Source organism: Monodon monoceros, unplaced genomic scaffold (assembly GCF_005190385.1).
Source record: "Monodon monoceros isolate NGI ecotype Baffin Bay Population unplaced genomic scaffold, NGI_Narwhal_1 Super_Scaffold_6, whole genome shotgun sequence".
NCBI classification, from domain to species: domain Eukaryota; kingdom Metazoa; phylum Chordata; class Mammalia; order Artiodactyla; family Monodontidae; genus Monodon; species Monodon monoceros.
The window spans coordinates 7,170,924-7,192,025 of record NW_021703783.1 but is presented as its reverse complement, the minus strand read 5'-3'; the positions used below and the strand labels follow the sequence as shown (position 1 = coordinate 7,192,025).

At 40.3% G+C, this 21,102-nt stretch overlaps 1 protein-coding gene across 1 annotated transcript in view; it reads right to left on the bottom strand.

The window, feature by feature from the left end:
* A2ML1 (alpha-2-macroglobulin like 1) overlaps positions 1-12,650 on the bottom strand; it is a 42,057-nt gene extending 29,407 nt beyond the window's left edge. The window contains exons 1-10 of the mRNA XM_029204558.1: positions 12,586-12,650; positions 11,917-12,100; positions 11,444-11,606; positions 10,667-10,719; positions 3,282-3,302; positions 2,402-2,561; positions 1,681-1,765; positions 1,061-1,187; positions 464-578; positions 20-129 (exon numbers count right to left, since the gene is read on the bottom strand). Of these exons, the coding sequence (XP_029060391.1) occupies positions 20-129; positions 464-578; positions 1,061-1,187; positions 1,681-1,765; positions 2,402-2,561; positions 3,282-3,302; positions 10,667-10,719; positions 11,444-11,606; positions 11,917-12,100; positions 12,586-12,650 (1,083 nt within the window). The remainder of the gene's footprint in view (positions 1-19; positions 130-463; positions 579-1,060; positions 1,188-1,680; positions 1,766-2,401; positions 2,562-3,281; positions 3,303-10,666; positions 10,720-11,443; positions 11,607-11,916; positions 12,101-12,585) is intronic.
* Positions 12,651-21,102: the final 8,452 nt, after the last annotated feature.

Sequence of the window (21,102 nt, the reverse complement as noted above, 5' to 3'; positions counted from 1 at the left end):
GAGACAAGTTTTAACATACCTTTCCCCTGAAGGGGAAATTAGGGTAATAATAATAATTGGTGTCTTCAAAGGTCATTGAGCCCCTTTGTGAAGAAACGTAGATATTCTGAGTGGTATTGGCCTCCACACCTGCAGAGGCAAACCAGATGTATGATGATCTAAAAACCTGATATCCTCACCTTCATGTTTAACATAAAATCCCTGAAAGGATGGTGCCACTGGAAGTAGGAAGCTGAATATATTTCTGGCCAAAGATCCAAACCAACTCCTCCTCCCCAAACTTTTGGAGAAACAGGGAGTGGATGGCAGAGGGAATCTGGCATTTCCCTTTGACTGTGAACTAGGAACAGAGTCCCTTCCGAACAGCGATGAGGGTGGGTCTTGACTCCTCTGAGTAGGTCTGGCTCTGGGACAGCTCTTTTCCTTTCTCTTTTCTTAATGAACCAAGGAGCATCTCACTTACCTGTCCCTTCTTCCACCACAGTAGCCACGATACTGATGTCCTGTCTGTAAGAATGGCTAGTGAAGTTGAAGGTAGACATGGCCACAGAAGCTGAGAGGCATCCTGCTTTGTCGGTCTAATGACACAATCAGAGAGAGAGAGAGGGAGAGAGAGGATGAATAACCTAACCTTTACTTCCATTCCATGATGTCCTGTAGAAGAAAATAAGTTCTCTTCTCTATACTTTCATTTCTCCAATTTTAAGATAGAAACCCCAACCCATAACATGAAGTATATACCCACACATATATAATTATAAAGCAACTTGGAAGTTCCAAGATATGAGGAGAAAAGAACCCACTTCAGAACAGGAAAGTTTTATCTCCCAAGGGTTTAGGTTAATTTCTTGATTCCAAGGCAGATTCTAAAAGGCTTTATCTTTTGTGGGGATAAAAAAGACTGCCTTGTTCTTTGGAACTGGGATAATAACCATGTGAAATGCTTTCTACTTTGGGTTTTTGTTTGTCTGTTTGTTTTTAACCACTTTTCTATATTGGTGCTTACTTACTCTTTAGGACATAGGAACTAAGGTTCCTTTTCTACATCCCATTTACTCACCTTTCCAGAGATATTCTTGCATCTGTCAGATGGGAATTCCCCTTCTGGCCCTGGAGGCCAGTAGGTATATGCCTTTTGACACACTGATACATGCACTATCCCAGGCACGGGCTTTCCATAGGTGTACCTAACCCAGAAAAGCATGAGAGTCAGAGTTGGGCAATTCTACTTACGATCCAACCCTCCTCCTCCAAACACCACTTATCCTTCTCTCTCACATTCCCACCTCTGGAAATACTCTGACAGTCCTAGCCTTCTCCAGCTCTCATTCACATCCCTGCTTTGCTCAAAGCCTTAGAGTATTGCCATTTCACAATAAATACCATCCAAAGGACAACAACAGTGTCTTTCTTTTTCCTTACTCCTATTTCCCCATGGGATTCAATATTGTGCTCTGTACAAAGGAGACACTAAATCAATAATGCTGGCTGAGAGAGCAGTGGAAAGTAAGGACAGAAGCACAATTAGAACATGTGTTCTTGCAGAACTCTTGACTCTGGACTACATAAAGCAGCCCAAGGTTTAGCTGCTACCTCCACAATCCCTCTTTCCATAACACTCCCTCACAACGTCTCTCAATATAGCTTTAATCCTCACTGGATCCAGAGCTTTATTCTTACCTACAGCAAATTTTCACCAAGAAAGAATCGTCTACCATTGATAACTGTTTGGGTTCCACCACTTCCAACTTAAACTTAGGCAGCACTGGAGAGAGATGGAAAACGAAGAGGAAGAAGGTTTTACCATACAGATAGTGGTCAAAAAGAGGTAGTTTAAAGTAGAGGGGTATAAAGCAGTGATAATTAATTAGCTAATTAAATTAACAGGGCATTATTAAGGTAAAATGCTCCTGAAGTTATCAGCCGGTTTAGCACTAAAAGGAATAAATAATCCCTCTGGGTCTTTTTTTTGTTGTTTTTAGGTAAGAAGTGGATTTATTTAGAGAGAAACACACTCCACAGACACAGTGTGGGCCATTTCAGAAGGCGAGAGGCCCAAGAATATGGGGCAGTTAGTTTTTATGGGCTGGGTAATTTCAAGGGCTAATAAGTGGGAGGATTATTCCAACTATTTTGGGGATGGGGCAGAGATTTCCAGTAATTGGGCCACTGTCCACTTTTTGATCTTTGATGGTCAGCCTGGGAACTGTCATGGCTCTGGTGGGTGTGCCACTTAGCTTATGCTAATGTGTTACAATGAGCATATAATGAGGCTCAAGGTCCACTGGAAGTCAAATCTTCCACCATCTTGGACCTAGTTCCTAATAGATTTTACTTGACCTTTGCTGATTTTGACACAAGATTATGTCCAACACTTTGACCTACTAATTCTCCCACCTACCATATTCTTCCACACTGAAGGTGCCAAAGGTCTTGCCCTCTGCCACAGCCACACTGTAGGTGCCCAGCGTCGCCTCTGGTGCCAGTTGGAAGGACAGGTCTACAATGCCTTCCTTGGGTACCACGTTCAGCCACTGTGCAATCCTATTGTCGTTTGGATCCTGTGTCCATTAAAAAGAAATCCCATGACGTGCCTGCCTCTTTGATTCCCACCCTGCACTGCAGAAAGCAGGTAAAGAAGCAAAAAGAACCTAAAGAATCCCACCCATTGCTCGTGACCCCCATGGTCTGTGTCCAGGAAGAAAAGGGCCCTTGAGGATTCAAACAATCAGACTGAGTCCTTTAAAATGTTATCATGTTTCAGAAAGTGGGCTTTAGGATGCCCTTTACAAAGAGTGATTATTCTTGGTCCCTTAAGTGGGGCAATGCTGAGGGGACTGATTGTAAGATACCTGAATGATAGGTAATTTGACAGAAGAATGGAGGGGAAGCTGTAAGGAATTTCGCCTTCTTAATACTTCTCACAGGTATTCTTGTCATGTTCAATGGTTGAGTGTCTGTGATAATAGCCAACCCAAAGACTAAGAGTACAGAACGAACCCTCGTTGGATTGATACAGTGCAGAGAAGGTACAGGCATCAGAGTAGGAAGGTTCACCACTATAGAGGTTGGTGTCCTTATTTACAGAGGTTTAACACTGAGAGGGGCAGGGTGGGCAGAGGCAAGAGAACAGGCACAGCTTAGGCGGGATTGCAGATACTTTGTGCTGGTGCAGAGTCTCAGGCTCTGGGCCAAGATCCCAGAGTCGTTGCTGACTTCAAGCTTTAGCACCAACCACCTTCTCCACAACTGACAGAAAAGAAAAAGAAACTTCTACTTACTTGCAGTTCCACAACGGAGTACTGAAAAGGAAAACCAGATAATATGGGTTAAAGAAGAGCCATCAATAAGGATAGGCTTGCTGAAAGCAAAAAGTTCACGAAGGCCTCTCTTTTTCTCTGTTGCCCACTCCTTCCTTTCTAAATGTCTCTTTTGTGCCCTGGTAAGAGTAACAGTGGGGCAAAGGCTTATTGGCTGGCGGAGAAGAGAGAAGAGCTTTCCTAAAGGGATTGCCAGTCTCCAAAAAATTTGAAGAAATGGAACTTCAGACCCTCAGCACCCGTCAGTGCTCTGTGACTGAGCTCTTCCACAACATGCCCTAAGAGAAAATATTAGTATCTGGAGACTCCACCATGTTTAAACCTCTTCTTGGTAGCTGACGTTCTCCTGGCCTCCTCCTCCACTTTCTGAATGCCAGTGGGCAGGAACCTTTCAAGCATTGCAAAATAATTTCTTAAAAGAAAAAAAAAGTTTAAAAGAGCTCCATCAAAGGATCATGTACCATTTCCTCAAGCAAATGGATATTAAAACCACTAAGTTCAATTGGAGAATGAGTCTTTGTGCTAGTTGTCAAAGTGTCACCCCAAAATTACTCGCTAATTTCAAAAAAGGACACACCTTATCATTGGAGAAATTAGGCTGTCATCACCTTAACTAAGTAATCAAACTCACCATCACTAATAATGGGACAACCTGACATTATGTGCCTCCAGAGATGTATTTGAGGTTCACAGCATTACCTATTTTTCTTTCACCAAATATTTTTTACCGAAAGTTTAGCTTAAACCTAATTAAGACTTCAGAGCTACTTCCAGAAGATAAAGGAACAAGTTATATTACACAGTAAGGAAATAATCAGGCAAATCAAGAATATCAAATATTCCATAAGACAACTAGGCTTCCTCAAAAGTCAATATCATATTCCAGAATGCGGACATTCTATAAGTCATCTAGCCTGATCTCTCTCTCACCCTCTCTCTCAAAAAAAAAAAAAAATCAATCTAATAAGAAAATAAGGGGGATTTGTTTAGATTAAGAGAAATTTTTGAAATGTAACAATCAAATGTAATGCATGAATTTGATCAGATCATAGTTTGGAAAAAAAAACTCAGTTATTTGGAAAAATTAGAACTGAACATTAAATGATATTAAATAATTACTGTTAATTTTCTAAGGTGTTATAATAATATGATGATTATTTAAGATACACTTTTAAAAGATGCAGGCATCTAAATAAATAAAGCAAATATTAACAGACATAAAGGGAGGAATTGACAGTAACACAATAATAGTAGGGGACTTTAACACCCCATGTACATCAATGGACAGGTCATCTGGAAAGAAACTCAGTAGGGAAACAGTGGCTTTAAATGACTTATTAGACCAAATGAACATATGTTCATATATATATGAACATATAGAGAGATATATTTATATATATAATATAATATAGAACACTCTATCCAAAAGCAGCCAAATGCACATTCTTTTCAAGTGTACATTGAACATTATAGCATGATAGACACATGATAGGCCACAGAAAGAATCTCAATATATTTAAGAAAACTGAAATCATATCAAGTATCTTTTTCAACCATGACACTATGAGACTAAAAATCAACTACAAGATAAAAACAGCAAAAAACATAAACCCATGGAGGCTAACCAACATGTTATTAGACAACCAATGGATCACTGAAAAAAAGCAAAAAATAAAATACTTGGAGACAACAAAAACACAATGATACAAAATCTATGGGATGCAGCAAAAGCAATTCTAAGAGGGAAGTTTATAGTAATACAAGCCTACCTCAGGAAATAAGAAAAATCTCAAAAAAACCCCACAACCTAACCTTATATCTAAAGGAACTAGAAAAGAAGAACAAACAGAACCCAAAGTTAGTGGAAGGAAATTATAAAGATCAGAGCAGAAATAAATGAAATAGAGGCAAAAAAAAAAAAGAAAAGATCAATGAAACTAAGAGCTGATTCCTCAAAAAAGATAAACAAATTGATAAGCCTTTAGCCAGACTCATCAAGAAAAAAAAGAGAGGGCCCAAATTAATAAAACCAAAAATGAAAAAGGAGAAGTGACAATCAACACCTCAGAAATACAAAGGTTTGTAAGAGATTACCATGAATAATCACCCCTCAATAAAATGGACAACCTAGAAGAAATGGACAAATTTCTAGAAATGTACAATCTCCCAAGACTAAACTGGAAGAAATAGAAAATATGAACAGACCAATTATCATTAATAAAATTGAATCAGTAATTTTTTAAAAACTCCCAACACACAGAAGTCCAGGACCAGATGGCTTCATAGATGACTTCTATCAAACATTTAGAGAAGAGTTCTCAAACTATTCCAAAAAATTGCAGAGGAAGGAATGCTTTACAACTTATTCTATGAGGTCAGCATCACCCTGATAGCAAAACCAGAAAAAGATATCACAAAAAAAGAAAATTAAAGGCCAATATCACTGATGAACATGGATGCAAAAATCTTCAATAAAATGTTAGCAAACCAGATCCAACAGTACATTAAAAGGATCATACAACATGATCAAGTGGAATTTATCCTAAGGATGCAAGGGTGGTTCAATACCCACAAATCAATCAATGTGAAACACCAAACAAATTGAAGAATAAAAATCATGTGACCATCTCAACAGATACATAAAAAGCTTTTGACAAGATTAAACATCCATTTATAATTAAAAAAAAAAACTCTCAACAAAGTGGGTATAGAGGGAACATACCTCAACATAGTAAAGGCCATATATGACAAGCCCACAGCTAACATCATACTCAACAGTGAAAAGCTGAAAGCACTTCCTCTAAGATCAGGAGCAAGACATTGATTCCCAAAGAAGTAAAACTGTCATTGTTTATAGACAGCCTGATACTATACATAGAAAATCCTAAAGATGCCACCAAAAAAATAACTAAAACTCACCAATAAATTTGGTGAGGTTACAGATACAAAATTAATATACAGAAATCTGTTTCATTTCTACACACTATCAGAAAGAGAAATTAAGAAAATGATCCCAATTACAATCACATCAAAAAGAATAAAATACCTAGGAGTAAATCTGAGGAAGTAAAAGACCAGTACTCAGAAAACTATAAGACACTGATGAAAGAAATTGAAGATGATACAAACAATGGAAAGATATAACATGTTCATGGATTGGAAGAATTAATATTGTTAAAATGACCATACTACCCAAGGCAATCTACAGACTCAATGCAATCCCTATCAAAATACCAATGGCATTTTTCACAGAACTAGAATAAATAATTCTAAACTTTGTATGGAAACACAATAGATGCCAAATAGCCAAAACAATCTTGAGAAAGAAGAACAAAGCTGCAGTCATCATGCTCCCTGATTTCAAACTATACTACAAACCTATAGTAATCAAAATGGTATGGTACTGGCACAAAACCAGATACATAGATCAATGGAATAGAATAGAGAGCCCAGAAATGAGCCCACACATATATGGGCAATTAATCTACAACAAAGGAGGTAAGAATATATAATGGGGAAAAGACATCCTCTTCAATAAATGGCGCTGGGAAAGCTGGACAGCTACATGCAAAAGAATCAAAGTGGTCTACTCTCTCACATCATACACAAAAATAAATTCAAAATGGATTAAAGACTTCAATGTTAAACCTGAAACCATAAAAATTTTAGAAGAAAACGTAGGCAGTAAACTCTTTGACATTGGTCTTAGTAATTATTTTTTGGATATGTCTCCTCAGGTAAGGGAAGAAAAAGCAAAAAATGTTTAATGGCACTACATCAAACTAAAAAGCTTTTTCACAGTGAAAGAAACTATCAACAAAATGAAAAGGCTGCCTACTGAATGGGAGAAGATATTTACAAATGATATATCTGATAAAGGGATAATATCCAAAATATACAAAGATTTCATACAACTCAACATCAAAAAAAGCAACCCAATAAAAAAAAAAAGGGCAGGACTTCCCTGGTGGCGCAGTGGTTAAGAATCCACCTGCCAATGCAGGGGACACGGATTCAAGCCCTGGTCCAGGAAGATCCAACATGCCACAGAGCAACTAAGCCCATGTGCCACAACTACTGAGCCTGTGCTCTAGAGCCCACGAGCCACAACTACTGAGTCCACGCACTGCAACTACTGAAGCCTGCATGCCTACAGCCCGTGCTCCACAACAAGAGAAGCCACCGCAATGAGAAGCCCATGCAGTGCAATGAAGAGTAGCCCATTCGCCACAACTAGAGAAAGCCCACGCAGCAATGAAGACCCAATGCAACAAAAAAATTTTAAAAAGAAGATGTAATATATATATATATATATATATATATATATATAATGGAATATTACTCAGCCATAAAAAAAATGAAATCTTGCCATTTGCAACAACATGGATGGACCTAGAGGGCATTATGCTAAGTGAAATAAGCCAGACAGAGAAAGACAAATACTGTATGATTTCACATATATGTGAAATCTAAAAAAAAAAACAAATGAACAAGCATAACAAAACAGAAACAGAGTCATAGATACAGAGAACAAACTGGTGGTTGTCAGAGGGGTGTGGGGTGCAGAAAGGAAAGAAATAGTTGAGGGTGATTAAGAGGTGCAAATTTCCAGCTGCAAAATAAATGAGTCATGGGTATGAAATGTACAGTGTGGGGAGTATAGTCCAAATCTATGTAATATTTTTGTAGGGTGACAGATGACAACTGGACTTATGGAGATCAGTTTGAAATGTTTAGCAATATCAAATCATTATGTGATGTAACAGGTACTAACATAGTGTTGTAGGTCAATTATACTTGAAAAACAAACAAACTCATAGAAAAAGATCAGATTTGGGAATTCCCTGCGGTACATGATTAGGACTCGGTGCTTTCACTGCCGAAGTCCGAGGTTCAATCCTTGGTCAGGGAACTAAGATCCTGCAAGCCTTGCGGCCTGACAAAGAAAAAGATCAGATTTTTTGCTACCAAGTCAGGGGATGGGGGGATGGGGAATTGGATGAAGATGGTCAAAAGGTACAAACTCCCGGGCTTCCCTGGTGGCGCAGTGGTTGAGAGTCCGCCTGCCGATGCAGGGGACACGGGTTCGTGTCCCGGTCCAGGACTATCCCACATGCCGCGGAGCGGCTGGGCCTGTGAGCCATGGCCGCTGAGCCTGCGCGTCCGGAGCCTGTGCTCCGCAACGGGAGAGGCCACAACAGTGAGAGGCCCGCGTACCACAAAAAAAAAAAAAAAAAAAAGGTACAAACTTCCAGTTACAGGAAACGTAAGTACTAGGGATATAACCTGATAAATATAATTCACACTGCTGCATGTTATATATAGAAGTTGCTAAGAGATTAAATCCTAAGAGTTCTCATCGCAAGGAAAATTTTTTTCTACTTCCTTAATTTTGTATCTATATGAGATGATAGATGTTCACTAACCTTATTGTGATACAGTACTGTATGTACTGTATCATACAGTACTGTATGCCAATTATATCTCAATAAAACTGGAAAGTAAAAAACAGTTATCTCAGGTAATAGCTCTCTTTCTGGCCCAATCCCACCCATACACACCCCCCACCCCCATCTACATTCTTTTAGGCATTTAAGAAAGAAGTAAAAGTTTCTCCTGACTCTCTGGGACCTTGATTGCCTTCAGCTCAAAATAATCCACATGCCAAAGTGGCACATTTAGGGTGGCAGTTAAGGGGTGGGGAGAATATTCTGCCCTCCTTCCTTAAGGGAAGAATAGGACATGTACAAACCGGGCTCTTTACACAATAAGGAGGCAAGTATCACTGAGATTACTGTGGATTGCTATAAATTCTACAAAAAAACACAACAAACAAAAGAAACCAGTTCCTCAGAGAGCAAAGTACTTTTCTCACACAGGGAGTCAAGAAGCAGATTTGGACACCAGTCAGGCAGAAGCAGTCTCTGGAAGGAAACAAGTGTTCAACTAGGAAGATAGCATTTGCAGTGGAAGCTGCCTGAGGTTTCTGAATAAATGGGTGTAGTAACCAAGTTAGATAGAATCAGTTAGTATCATGTATGCTTCAGTTGCTTGAGGATAAAATCCCGAGCTTTGTAAACTCACAATTTTTGTCACTCTGTTACCGAGTAAAAAAACGTTTAGTTAATTTCAGTGTTTCATTTGGAGTTTCAAATTCAGTGTTTCAAATTTTCAGTATTTCAAGTTGGAACTTGGAGCAGGGGCTGACTAAAGAAATGGTGTGAGGAGGAAGGAGTAATTTGACAACAGAAATAGAGCATAGCTATGGAAATCAGAGCACCCCTCAGCAATTCGGCTCAATTTGAGCATAGGAAAGATAATGTAAGAGGGGTAGCTAATGAGATCAACCTCCAGGGGGCAGTAGAGTCTAAAATAACTGGCTGTGGCTACACTTTAACCCTTGCATACCCTCTTTTCAGCTCTGGAATCAACACTCTGTTTAAGAAGTAAGTACTTAATATTACACCCAACTGATAAAGAATACAGCTGATACGAAGAAGAAACTGAAAAGAATTCTAAATCGGGAAAGAAAGTAGTGGTTGGAGGAGGCTACCAATTAATAATAAGCTTATAGCTTCCCTGTGCACTGGGAAAGGAAACAGCAGTTCTGAAAACATGGAGATGGAAATATAAGTAATGCTTTCTCCAAAATTATCTTTTAAATTTTCATTTGAATACATGGGCTGTAACTGAAGGAAAAAGAAGACAGCCAGGAGTGTCTGAGAGGTCTTTCAAAAGCACTTAGAAATGACACAAGAAAAAAAAAATTGAGAGCAAACCTATCATAAGGCTAATGATTCTAGCGATCAGGTAGTTCAAGGAAAATTTAAGTATTCACCAAATGTTACCACATTTTTACCTTTGGCAACGGAACTTTACCTTAAAAGAATTGTCTGCTCTATAAATTACCTTGCCTCATAGCAAAAAAAAAAAAAGATGGTGGGGGTGGATATTCTTATTTCTTCCTTCTGTTAAATACACTCCTGAATTATTTCTTAGTATTTGAACTGCAAAGCCACTAGGTGTCACTCCTGGAGGGAAAGTCTTGAAGTTTGCAAGAAACTGTTTTAAAAACAGCAGCAAATGAAACCATCTCTCAGGAATGTTAACCTAATTGATGTTCTCAGCTATCAAACATGGCAGCTAGATGCCTCTGCATGTTTTCAGGCAGACAAGGGCGGGGACGATTTGGATGTGTGCCCGGAGTCTAGAACTCCAGTTCCCACAAGCGTTCTGCACCTAGAGGGCCTCCCCACCCCGGAAAGAATCTCTTCTCTTCCCTCTTCTCTCTCAGTCAGCCCTACCCCTTTCCCTTTCCCTGTCCCTCTTCCCAACTAAATTCTCACCTGGTCATTTACTGGAACAAAGTTGCTGGTGAGGGTGACGATGCGAAAATGCACTAGAAGGAAACAGGCATCATTAGCAACGGGGATTTTTTTCCCCTCTCAGAATCTTTCTTTCTTCCACCCTTTCTGCTTCCTCACACATACTTCTTAGTCAGCAAAATCCCATCAGGTTTTACTTTTGTAATAAAACCTAGTCTGACAGAGAGCTCACACCCCAAACGGTTTTTCTTCCTGGCTCCTGACTTTGAAACCTCAGAATGGAATCCCCTTCTAAGGCAGAAGGAACAAATACGAATCACAGGGCTCCAGCCAAATGCCCTTGATGATGCTTTCTGATTTGTACACAAGCAGCTTGCTGTGAGAACCAAGCACCCAGTTACACCTGCCAAATTCCATTCCAAGAGAAATGTGTATTTTGTTTTATTTTATTTATTGACTTATTTGTGGTTTTGGCCGCACCACTCGGCTTGTGGAATCTTAGTTCCCCGACCAGGGATCAAACCCAGGCCCACAGCAGTGAAAGCACCGGGTCCTAATCACTGGACCACCGGGGGACTTCCCTGTATTTTGTTTTAGATACACACACACAGTAGCAACTCCACCAACTAGTCTTTTGTGTTTGTAGTACTGCATGTATTCAACACCCATAACCCTTCATCCCTCCAGACCTCCCTCTCTTCCTTGGTCCACCGGCCTGCCACCAACCCGCAAAGCCCCTCTACCGATGGGTGCAGCTGTTCCCAGGCTTTTGTCTCATCCCATCTGTGTGCCTCTTACCTTGCTGCCCTGGGTTATACACAGGTTTGTCAGTTTGTATAAAGATGCCATTCTGCTGCCTCTGAATTAGAACACTTTTCTTCTCCTCAAAGTTGATTTTATTTCCAGTTCCTCTCACCCGGACCGTGGCTACTTCTTCTGTGCCACCAGAAGGAAGTGGTACCTGGCCAAGACAAGGGAGCTCTGGGAAGGAGTAGGAGACTGGGGGAACAGAATCAACCCGTCTCAACCCAAGAGGGAGAATCAAAGGAAAGAAATGAGTTAGATAGGGGTAGCAAGGGTAGAGCCATTAAAAAGTTGCCAGAGAATAATATCAGAAGTTTTGTCCAGGAATTGAAGTTTAGGAGAGATAGGTTTAAAGGCCATGGCAAGAGTAAAATTACAGAAAACATACTTAAAGAGAAATTATAGTGAATACCCAGGGAGGAGAATAGGAAAGTTGAGGACTACAGTTGGGCTAAGCCTGTACTTACTGAAAAGGACTTGCAATGCAAGAGCTTCGTCTTCAATCCAGAATGTGTTAGCAATGTGTGGGTCTTGCCCTTGGTCTCCAGACTGATAGTAAATTTTACATCATCGTACCCAGGGCTCAGATCCAAACAAACCTTCTGAGTAGAAGGGAACTTAAGAAGAGCTGGTAATGTCACCAGGTAGTTTCTGTTGAAGAAGCAAAAGGATTTCAGGGCAGTAATGATACATCTATTTAATACAAAATTAATCCCTCTCCTGAGCACTCAGCATATAGCAATGAATTAAACAGACCAAGCCCCTGTCTTTATGAGCCTTATTTTCTATAAGGGAGAAGCAGAAAAGTAACAAATAACTCAGTTTACAGCCTTAAACCTCCCACCAGTAGACCATCATTGAGAACCTGGACCTAGGGTACCACGGAGGAAATTAGTTCTCTTACAGAGAACAGGGTACTAGGAGGCTAGTATATTTTAATATCATTTTTTTTAAAGTTTCTTCCTGTCATCTTACCTTTTCTCTCTGGGTAAAGGAAAAGTGAAACCAAAGAAAGGAAAAGATGAGAAGGAAATTAAAATAAACCAGAGGTTATCTCCTGTTCCCCATAGTTATATTTGAGAAGGATAGATGAAGAAGCCGCCTGCCCTAAATCAACGCTGACACCAGCCACTTACAGGGGGTGTCTTTCTGCCATGGCTGGCAATAAGGCCAATATTCCTAAAAGGAGTTGAGCCCACATCTTTGCGGGTGGGACAGATTCCCCAGGACCAGGAACCAGAGGTCTGCTCACCCACTGTGGCATATATATGGAGCTATGGCTGATGCCGCAGCCAATCACCTTTTGGGGCCTCAGGCAGAGGTGGTATACCAGGGTAGGGCTTCTATTCACTTCCTCACATTTATTTGTCCCTGAAACATTCACACTGGCTCAGCCAGTCTATGAAACCTGTTTGGGGAAAAAAAACATGCTGAGTATTCACAGCGGTAAAGTTCTAAGAACAAGTTTTAGATCCTTCCCTTTTTTCTGGCTTTATTCCAAATTCCCATCCCCATTGGATCTTTTTTTCTCTTTTTATTATTCTATTAAGACTTATCTGGGGGACTTCGCTGATGGTGCAGTGATTAGGAGTCCGCCTGCCAATGCGGGGGACACGGGTTCGAGCCCTGGTCTGGGAGGATCCCACATGCCGCGGAGCAACTGGGCCCGTGAGCCACAATTACTGAGCCTGCGCGTCTGGAGCCTGTGCTCCGCAACGAGAGGCCGCGACAGTGAGAGGCCCGCGCACCGCGATGAAGAGTGGCCCCCTCTCGCCGCAACTAGAGAAAGCCCTCGCACAGAAACGAAGACCCAACACAGCCAAAAACAAATAAATTTTTTAAAAAAACAAAAAACTCACTCACTTAAAAAAAAAAAAAGACATATTTGGGAGCACAGGAATGGGAGCAGTATCAATACAAAAGTATACATTTATCTAATTGGGAATTTTTTTAATTAATAATAAGTATTATTGTGACTGTATGGAAATAGGAACATATAACCTCATAGAAGAAATACAAAGTGGACAATCTTAAGGGCAATTTCACAATACACATCAAAAGCCTTTCAGATTTGCATATTCTCTGACTCCTATTCTGGGAATGTATTTTTATGGAAAATGAGAGCAGGCACGTATGCAGAAAATGTGTCCACTCTGAGTTTCTTCCCATTGTTCTTTACAATGGCAAGACCTGAAAGCCACCTAAAGTATAAATTAGTGAGGATACTTTCTAGGACCAATGACCAACCCAAATCAAGCCAACTTAAACAAAAAAGAGTTTTGAATAACTGGGGAGGATCAGACATAAAGAAAGAACGGAACCAGAGAAACTCTGAAAACTTTATGACCTGGAATTAGAGACTTGATCCTGCCAGGACTCATTTTCCCCCCCCAATCTTTCTGTCTTATTTGCTCATCTCCTGCCGCACATAGGATTTCCTTCAAGTGGTGGGAAAGATGGCAGCTGTGAGTCTTCAATCCAGAATCTCCAGCTCTAGGATCCCGGTAGATAAAAATTTTCATCTAAGTTATAGAAATTTCTGAAGATTTTGTTCCTCCTTTCACATGCTCACTTCTGAATCAATCATTGTAGCCAGGCTACTATGACTGGGAGTTCCTGGGTCATTCTGAGGCCTGAGTGATAGGCTACTGTGATTGACAGCCCCATAGAGCCACATGGAATTGGGGACGAAAAATTCTCTAAAGAAAGAAGTGGGTTGTCGACTTCCCTGGTGGTCCGGTGGGTGAGACTCCACGCTCCCATTGCAGGGGGCCCGGGTTCAATCCCTGGTCGGGGAACTAGATCCCACATGCATGCCACAACTAAGAGTTCGAATGCTTCAACTAAAAGATCCTGTGTGCCACAACTAAGACCCGGTGCAGCCGAAAGGAAGGAAGGAAGGAGGGAGAGAGGCAGGGAGGGAGGGAGGGAGAAAGGAAGGGAGGAAGGAAGAAAATCACAGTTTAAAAAAAAGGAAGAGAGTCCGCCTGCCAATGCAGGGGACACGGGTTCGTGCCCCGGTCCGGGAAGATCCCACATGCCGCAGAGCGGCTGGGCCCGTGAGCCATGGCCGCTGAGCCTGCGCATCCGGAGCCTGTGCTCCGCAACGGGAGAGGCCACAAGAGTGAGAGGCTCGCGTACCGCAAAAAAAAAAAAAAAGAAAAGAAACTAAGGCTCAGAAATGTTTAATAAGAGCTAATGAGAGTCAGAGCCAAGGGTTGATTATGTGAATAAAAGTTGAATTAAACAAAAAAAATAAAAAATTTAAAAAATAAATTAAAAAAAGGAAGAAAGAAGTGAGTTGGGGTAAAGATGCTGGGAAAATAAAACGTTAAGTCTATTACAATGCCCAATAATATGAGCTTGGTTGAATAAACTGCCGTATTAATACAAAGCAATTCTATTCAGGCATTCAATGTTTTCAGGACAAAAGGAATTGTTTGCAATACTAACTGAAGGGGTGGGGGGAGGAAATATGATACAAAACAATTTTTAGGAATTTCCACTTCCTTTATAGATGTAAAAAACTGGAGAGAGCATTGCTCTCTCCCTGGCAGTGAGGAAAAGCCAGACAAACTGCAAAATCACAACTTCTCTTGAACCAAAAAGTTGAATCTGAGAGCTGAGTCAAGGCTGCAGTTCAACTAAGTAGCCTGAAATCTAAGGAGACACAGTTCCTCCAGAGCAGTGACTGGATGTCTGGACTGTCTCATCTGTGCCAGAACATGGGAAGTATTTGGGCCATCATAGAAGCAAGTAAGAAAAATACAGCTAAAGTTTTAATGAACTACTAAAGTCCTGTGTGGGCTTGAGCAACTACCAACAAAACCTCTGTGTGCCACAGAAGCAAGGGAAGTTTGTTGTTACTCACGGGTTCTTTTCCAAGACCTTGACCAGGTGCTCACAAGAAAGACTAGGAGAGGATGACAGACTAAATTAAGCCTCTCCTAGTAGTACAGGCAGAGTGGACAATATTATCTATCACTGCAGGAAAGGGCCCAGATGCCCATACTCTTCTCTCAAAAGTCTTAAGCCTCTGGGGGGGAGCAGCAAATACTGTTGCCCCCATTGTTGCACAGGTAAAAACCCATTGTTGCCAAGAAAAGGATAGAGGGAAAAAAATTCTACCCTGGGGGAGGGAAAAGAAACAGTCCTCAGCCAAGAGTTCTAGGCCAGTATTTTCAGAGGTCTCCTAAAACTGAAGGAGGGGCAGGAAAATCTTTCCCACACAAGACCTGCCACAGATACACAGCAGAGGTAGGCAGGAATCCTGAGAAATCTCATTCTCCAATGTCCAGGTATATAAAAACTACCTAAGACTGAAAATGAAGAGGACCACAGAGAACCACCCTACCCCTCAGAACAACCCTAGCAAACACCAAGTAACTAGTAGTAGCAGTCTGCCACTGGCAGAGGAGCAAGAACTTGGAGAGAAACTACCTCTGTATACTCCTACAAGGTGTATAAAGAAGGTTGAGAGTTGAGGGTGGAGAACAAACACTGAGAGATCTTTCCAGCATTCCAGGCCCCACCCTAAGCCTAAGATACCGAATTTGAAGCTTATGGTGCACCGGAAGTAATCTTGGCAATAGCAAAACCTAACTCCACCTCACCTTTTAACTAGATTGACTCTATCCACCATGCTAAACTGCCTGAGAAGAGGCACAAATAGTGTTTACCTAAATCCCTCCTATTCTACACAAGATGTCTGGCATTCAATCAAAAATTATATAATCTACCAAAAGAAAAATAACAAAGAAGACAACCACCTGTCTTCAAAATACAAAGCAATTAACAGAACCAGGTTCAGAGATGATCTACATGTTAGTAGTTTCAAAGAAGGACTTTAAAATGGCTGGGAGCAATCTTATAAAAGATCTAATGAAAAAAGTGGACAACATCCATGAACAGTTAGGGAATTTGAGAATAAAGACATAAGTGATAAAGTCAGATAAAAATGCTGAAAATAGGGCTTCCCTGGTGGCACAGTGGTTGAGAGTCCGCCTGCCGATGCAGGGGACACGGGTTCGTGCCCTGGTCCGGGAAGATCCCACATGCCACGGAGCGGCTGGGCCCGTGAGCCACGGCCGCTGGGCCTGCGCGTCTGGAGACTGTGCTCCGCAACGGGAGAGGCCACAACAGTGAGAGGTCCACATATCGCAAAAAAAAAAAAAATGCTGAAAATAAAAACTATGGTATCAGAGATGAGCAGCTCCTCCTAAAGGCGCATTACTAAACCTGACACAGCTAAGGAAATAATAAACCAATATCTACCTTGAAGATAGGTCATTAGGATTACCCAAACTGAAACATCAAGAGAAAAGAGGAGAAACAAATAGAACAGAGTATCCAAGAGCTGTGGGACAATATCAAATGGTTTAATGTACAAGTTATTGGAATCCTAGAAGAAGAGAGAAAGAACAAGCAGAAGAAATGTTTGAAGAGATAACACATGAGAGTTTTCCAAATGTAATGCAAAACATCAAACAATAGATCCAGGAATCATAGAGAAGTCCAAGCAAGATAAATGCTAAAATAAAACACACCTAATCCATCATGTTCAAACTTCTCTAAACCAGAGATAAATAGGGAGTCTTGGAGGTGGCCAGAGAATAAAAGACACATTATATATATATACATAAAAAAAGAATTACAGCAAACTCCTCATGAAAAACAATATTATCCAGAAGACAGTGGATTGGCATCTTTAAAGTACTAAAAGGAGGGGGAAAAAATGGAAATCAGCATTCTGTACCCAGCAAAAATATCTTTCAATAATGAAAGGGATAAAGAGTTTTTCAGACAAACAAAAGCTGACAGAATTTATTGCCAGCAGATCTATGCTACGAGCAATATTAAAGGGAGTTCTTAATTAAGTCAGAAGATAGAACAGGGGTTGACAAACTATGGCCTGTTGGTCATATCCAGCCTTTCACGGGTTTTGTAAATAAAGTTTTATTGGAGCACAGTAATATTCATTTGTTTACATATTATCAGTGTCTATTTTGTGCTATAGTAGATTTGCGGGATTATTAGAAACTATGTGGTATGCAAAGCCTGCATTATTTACTATCTGATTATCTACAGAAAAAAGTAAATGTCGACCCCTGGAATAACACACCATACAGAAACTGCACAAATAAATGAAGATCTCTGGAAATTATATCAAATAAAATATAAAAGGCATTTAAATCAATTTTTAATCACTCAAAGATAAATGACTGCCTAAAGCAAAAATATAATTCATTCTGAGCTGCAATGTAGAGGTAGTGTTTTACATGTCAAAACAAAGGAACTGAAAAATGAAGAAAGAAAGTTTGTAGAACCTGCTTAGCATACTTCCTTTGGCACCTTTTCCTTCTCTCCTCCTACTTTGAATTTTCTGATTCTAAATTTTTCCCCTCTTCTTCCCTTTGTAACATGTTCAGGGCCCACCACTACACATGTCTACTTCTCACAGCTTTTCTAAAATCACAGAAATACACCTTCATTCTCTTCAGAAAAGAATCTTCTTTTACCCTGGCCCTTTGATTTTAGTTTATAAGATTTTTAAACTTTGGGATTCTGCTGAACATTTTCCAACCATGTGGATCTAAAAGAGAAGTGAGAATGGAGACAAGTATGGTTCCAGCTATGCACGTCCAATAATATATTAGCTATGCAATGAAAAAATAGTAATACCTAAGTTAGGGAGGGGTGCTTATTTACATTACATGTATTTAACTTGGATACCTAGGAAGTTAACTTCACTGCTAAGGGAGATTTAAAACATCTATTTACTGCTCCAGCAACCATAAGACACCAATCTTGCAGAAGAAAGATAATTGTACAAAGAATCTGTACAGAGGATGCCATTTATTAGTTGTGTGACCCATGACAAGTTGTTAACCTCTCTGTGCTTTTGTTTATTCATCTATAAAATGAGAACAATAATAGCACCTATATTATAGAGTTGGTATAAAAATCAAATGACTTGATGAATGGGAAGTGCCTAGCACAGTGTCTGGCACACAGTAAGCTTTCTGCAAATTTTGCTTTAGTATTATTAAAAATTATGATGGAGCACCCTTTTGTAGGGTTAGCAACTTTCAAGCAATTAACATTTTGAAGAGTAAAATAAGGCAAGCTCTGTGGGCTTGTGACATAACAATGTGAATACACCGAACTGTGTACGCTTAGAAATGGTGAAGAGGGTACATTTTTTTTTTTTTTTTTTTTTCGGTACGTGGGCCTCTCACTGTTGTGGCCTCTCCCGTTGCGGAGCACAGGCTTCGGACGCACAGGCTCAGCGGCCATGGCTCACGGGCCCAGTCGCTCCGTGGCATGTGGGATCTTCCCGGACCGGGGCACGAACCCGCGTCCCCTGCATCGGCAGGCGGACTCTCAACCACTGCGCCACCAGGGAAGCCCAAGGGTACATTTTATATTATGTATTTTAATGCAATTAAAAATTAAAATATAATAATTGATAATCAATAAAGATCTGGAGGTTGGAAAAAATACGACAAATTAAATTAGTTCTAGTATTTCTTAAATTTAAAAATTTGCAACTTTCATTAAAAAGAAAAAGATTTGTAGAAAGATGTTTACTTCTGTTTGGGGCATTGAGGGTTCCACGTGATCAGCAGAAGGCACAGAGTGACACAGCAAAGCAGATGGAAAAAACCTGAAAGACTGCTTCTTCATACATATGCTTTTGTCCATGCCATTCCCTTTGCCTGAATTGCCTTTTCTTCTCTACTGGGAGAATTTCTCATTGTCCTTCCAGATTCAACTAATACCTCTATGAAGGCATTTCTAATCCACCTCATATACTCCACTGCTCCAGATAGAATTAATTCCTTTCTTCTCTGCCCCAAACTTCAGTACCTAGTGAATTGACCACAGCACTATCTACCTTGTCTTGTCACTTACTTACATGCCTCTTTTCCCCACCTATACTGTCAAACTCTTTAGAGTGAGAATTAAAGCTTATCTGTCTTCCTTCTCCTAGCCTGGGTACTCAGTATAAACATATAAATGAGGAGTAAAGGGCAAAAGTTATCCCTCATCCTATCCATCTCTTCATTACCTTCAAAATAATTCACTTGGCTCCTGATCTCCCAAACCCTTTCAATGGTCCTTCCCTCTTTGGGGCTCTTATCTGGTATGACTTTATGATTTGTGGCATTATTAACTAATTATTCTTTCTTATAGGTAACTGCACATACTTCATATACTATAGGGAGAAGGGCCCATCTTTTGTCTTAATTGATTTATTAATAAGGGAGACACAGAAAAATGTTTGTTGAAATACATCTTGCTGGGCCCCAGTCCGAGTTTTTGATTCATTGGTCTGTAGCTGGGCTTGAGAATTTGCATTTTGAACAAGTTCTCAGGTGATGCTGATGCTGCTGGGCCAGGGACCACACTTTGAGAACTGAGCTGTAATGTTGGCTCTAAGAGTAGTTTAGTCAGAAAGGCTTCCTGGAGTTTAGAGCAAAGCTCTGATAATAAAGGCACAGAATGTCAACCTCTCTTCTGCATTGCTCCTACCAAAGCCCAATAGAAAGAGGCCAAGAGACTCCAGAGGGAGGGGGTTGGGGAAGGGATGGAGGGATGGAGTGGGAGGCTGAGATTAGCAGATGTAAGCTATTATATATAGAATGGATAAACAAGGTCTTACTGTATAGCACAGACAACCATATTCAATATCCTATGATAAACCATGATGGAAAAGAATATTTTTTAAAAAGTATATATATAGATAGATAGATAGATAGATAGACATAGATAGATAGATATCTGAATCACTTTGCTGTACAGCATAAATTAACTCGACATTGCAAATCAACTATACCTCAATAAAAAATTAAAAAATAAAAAATTTTTTAAAAAAGAAAGAGGCCATGAAACTGTCTTCCTTCTCTCTTCATCCTCTGTCTCTTGTAGTTTGGTCCTCCCAGGACTTCTTTAGTTTGGTACTCTGCTACCTGGAATAAAATGAAAATAGTAACCATATGGGATAGAAGAAATAAGATGCCAACATTAATGAGGTCTTTGTGAAATGAATCCAAATGAGCTCTCCCTTGATGGGAAAGGAGAATTGCGCAGAAAAATACGAAGGGCTGCCTCTGTGCTTTATTGTCTACAATTTTCTTTAAGATATATCCATATAAGCAATGATGCATAAGGAAAAGAGTGAACATTAACTTAAACCTACACCCTGGAGTAGTTAGCATTTGAAGGCCCAGAATGTAAGAGTCACATCTAAATTCATCTGGAAACCTCTCCAGTATGCACAGTCAGACTATATAAGCTGTGAGGGCAGGGACTCTGTTTTGCTGATTATTGTATCTCCCACATTTAATATAGTACCTGGCACCTAGGAACCGTCAGTTAACCAGTCAATACTGGTGGTTATTGATGAGATCATGATTGGATCGTCCATAAATATCCCATCAGATCCTTGTTAGGAATGCACTAGGGAACTCCTATCTACAGTTTAAAATAATCCGTCCATGTTCCCCTCATTCCTACAGCCTCAGCTTGTCCCAGGCATCAGAATGGGACTTGTAAATTTTTGAGGAAAGCATTCCAAAGTTTGGGTCCAGTGAGGCACAGAACCTGGGCAGGAGCCCACTTCCCAGGGTCTGAGGGAAGTTCTGCTCACA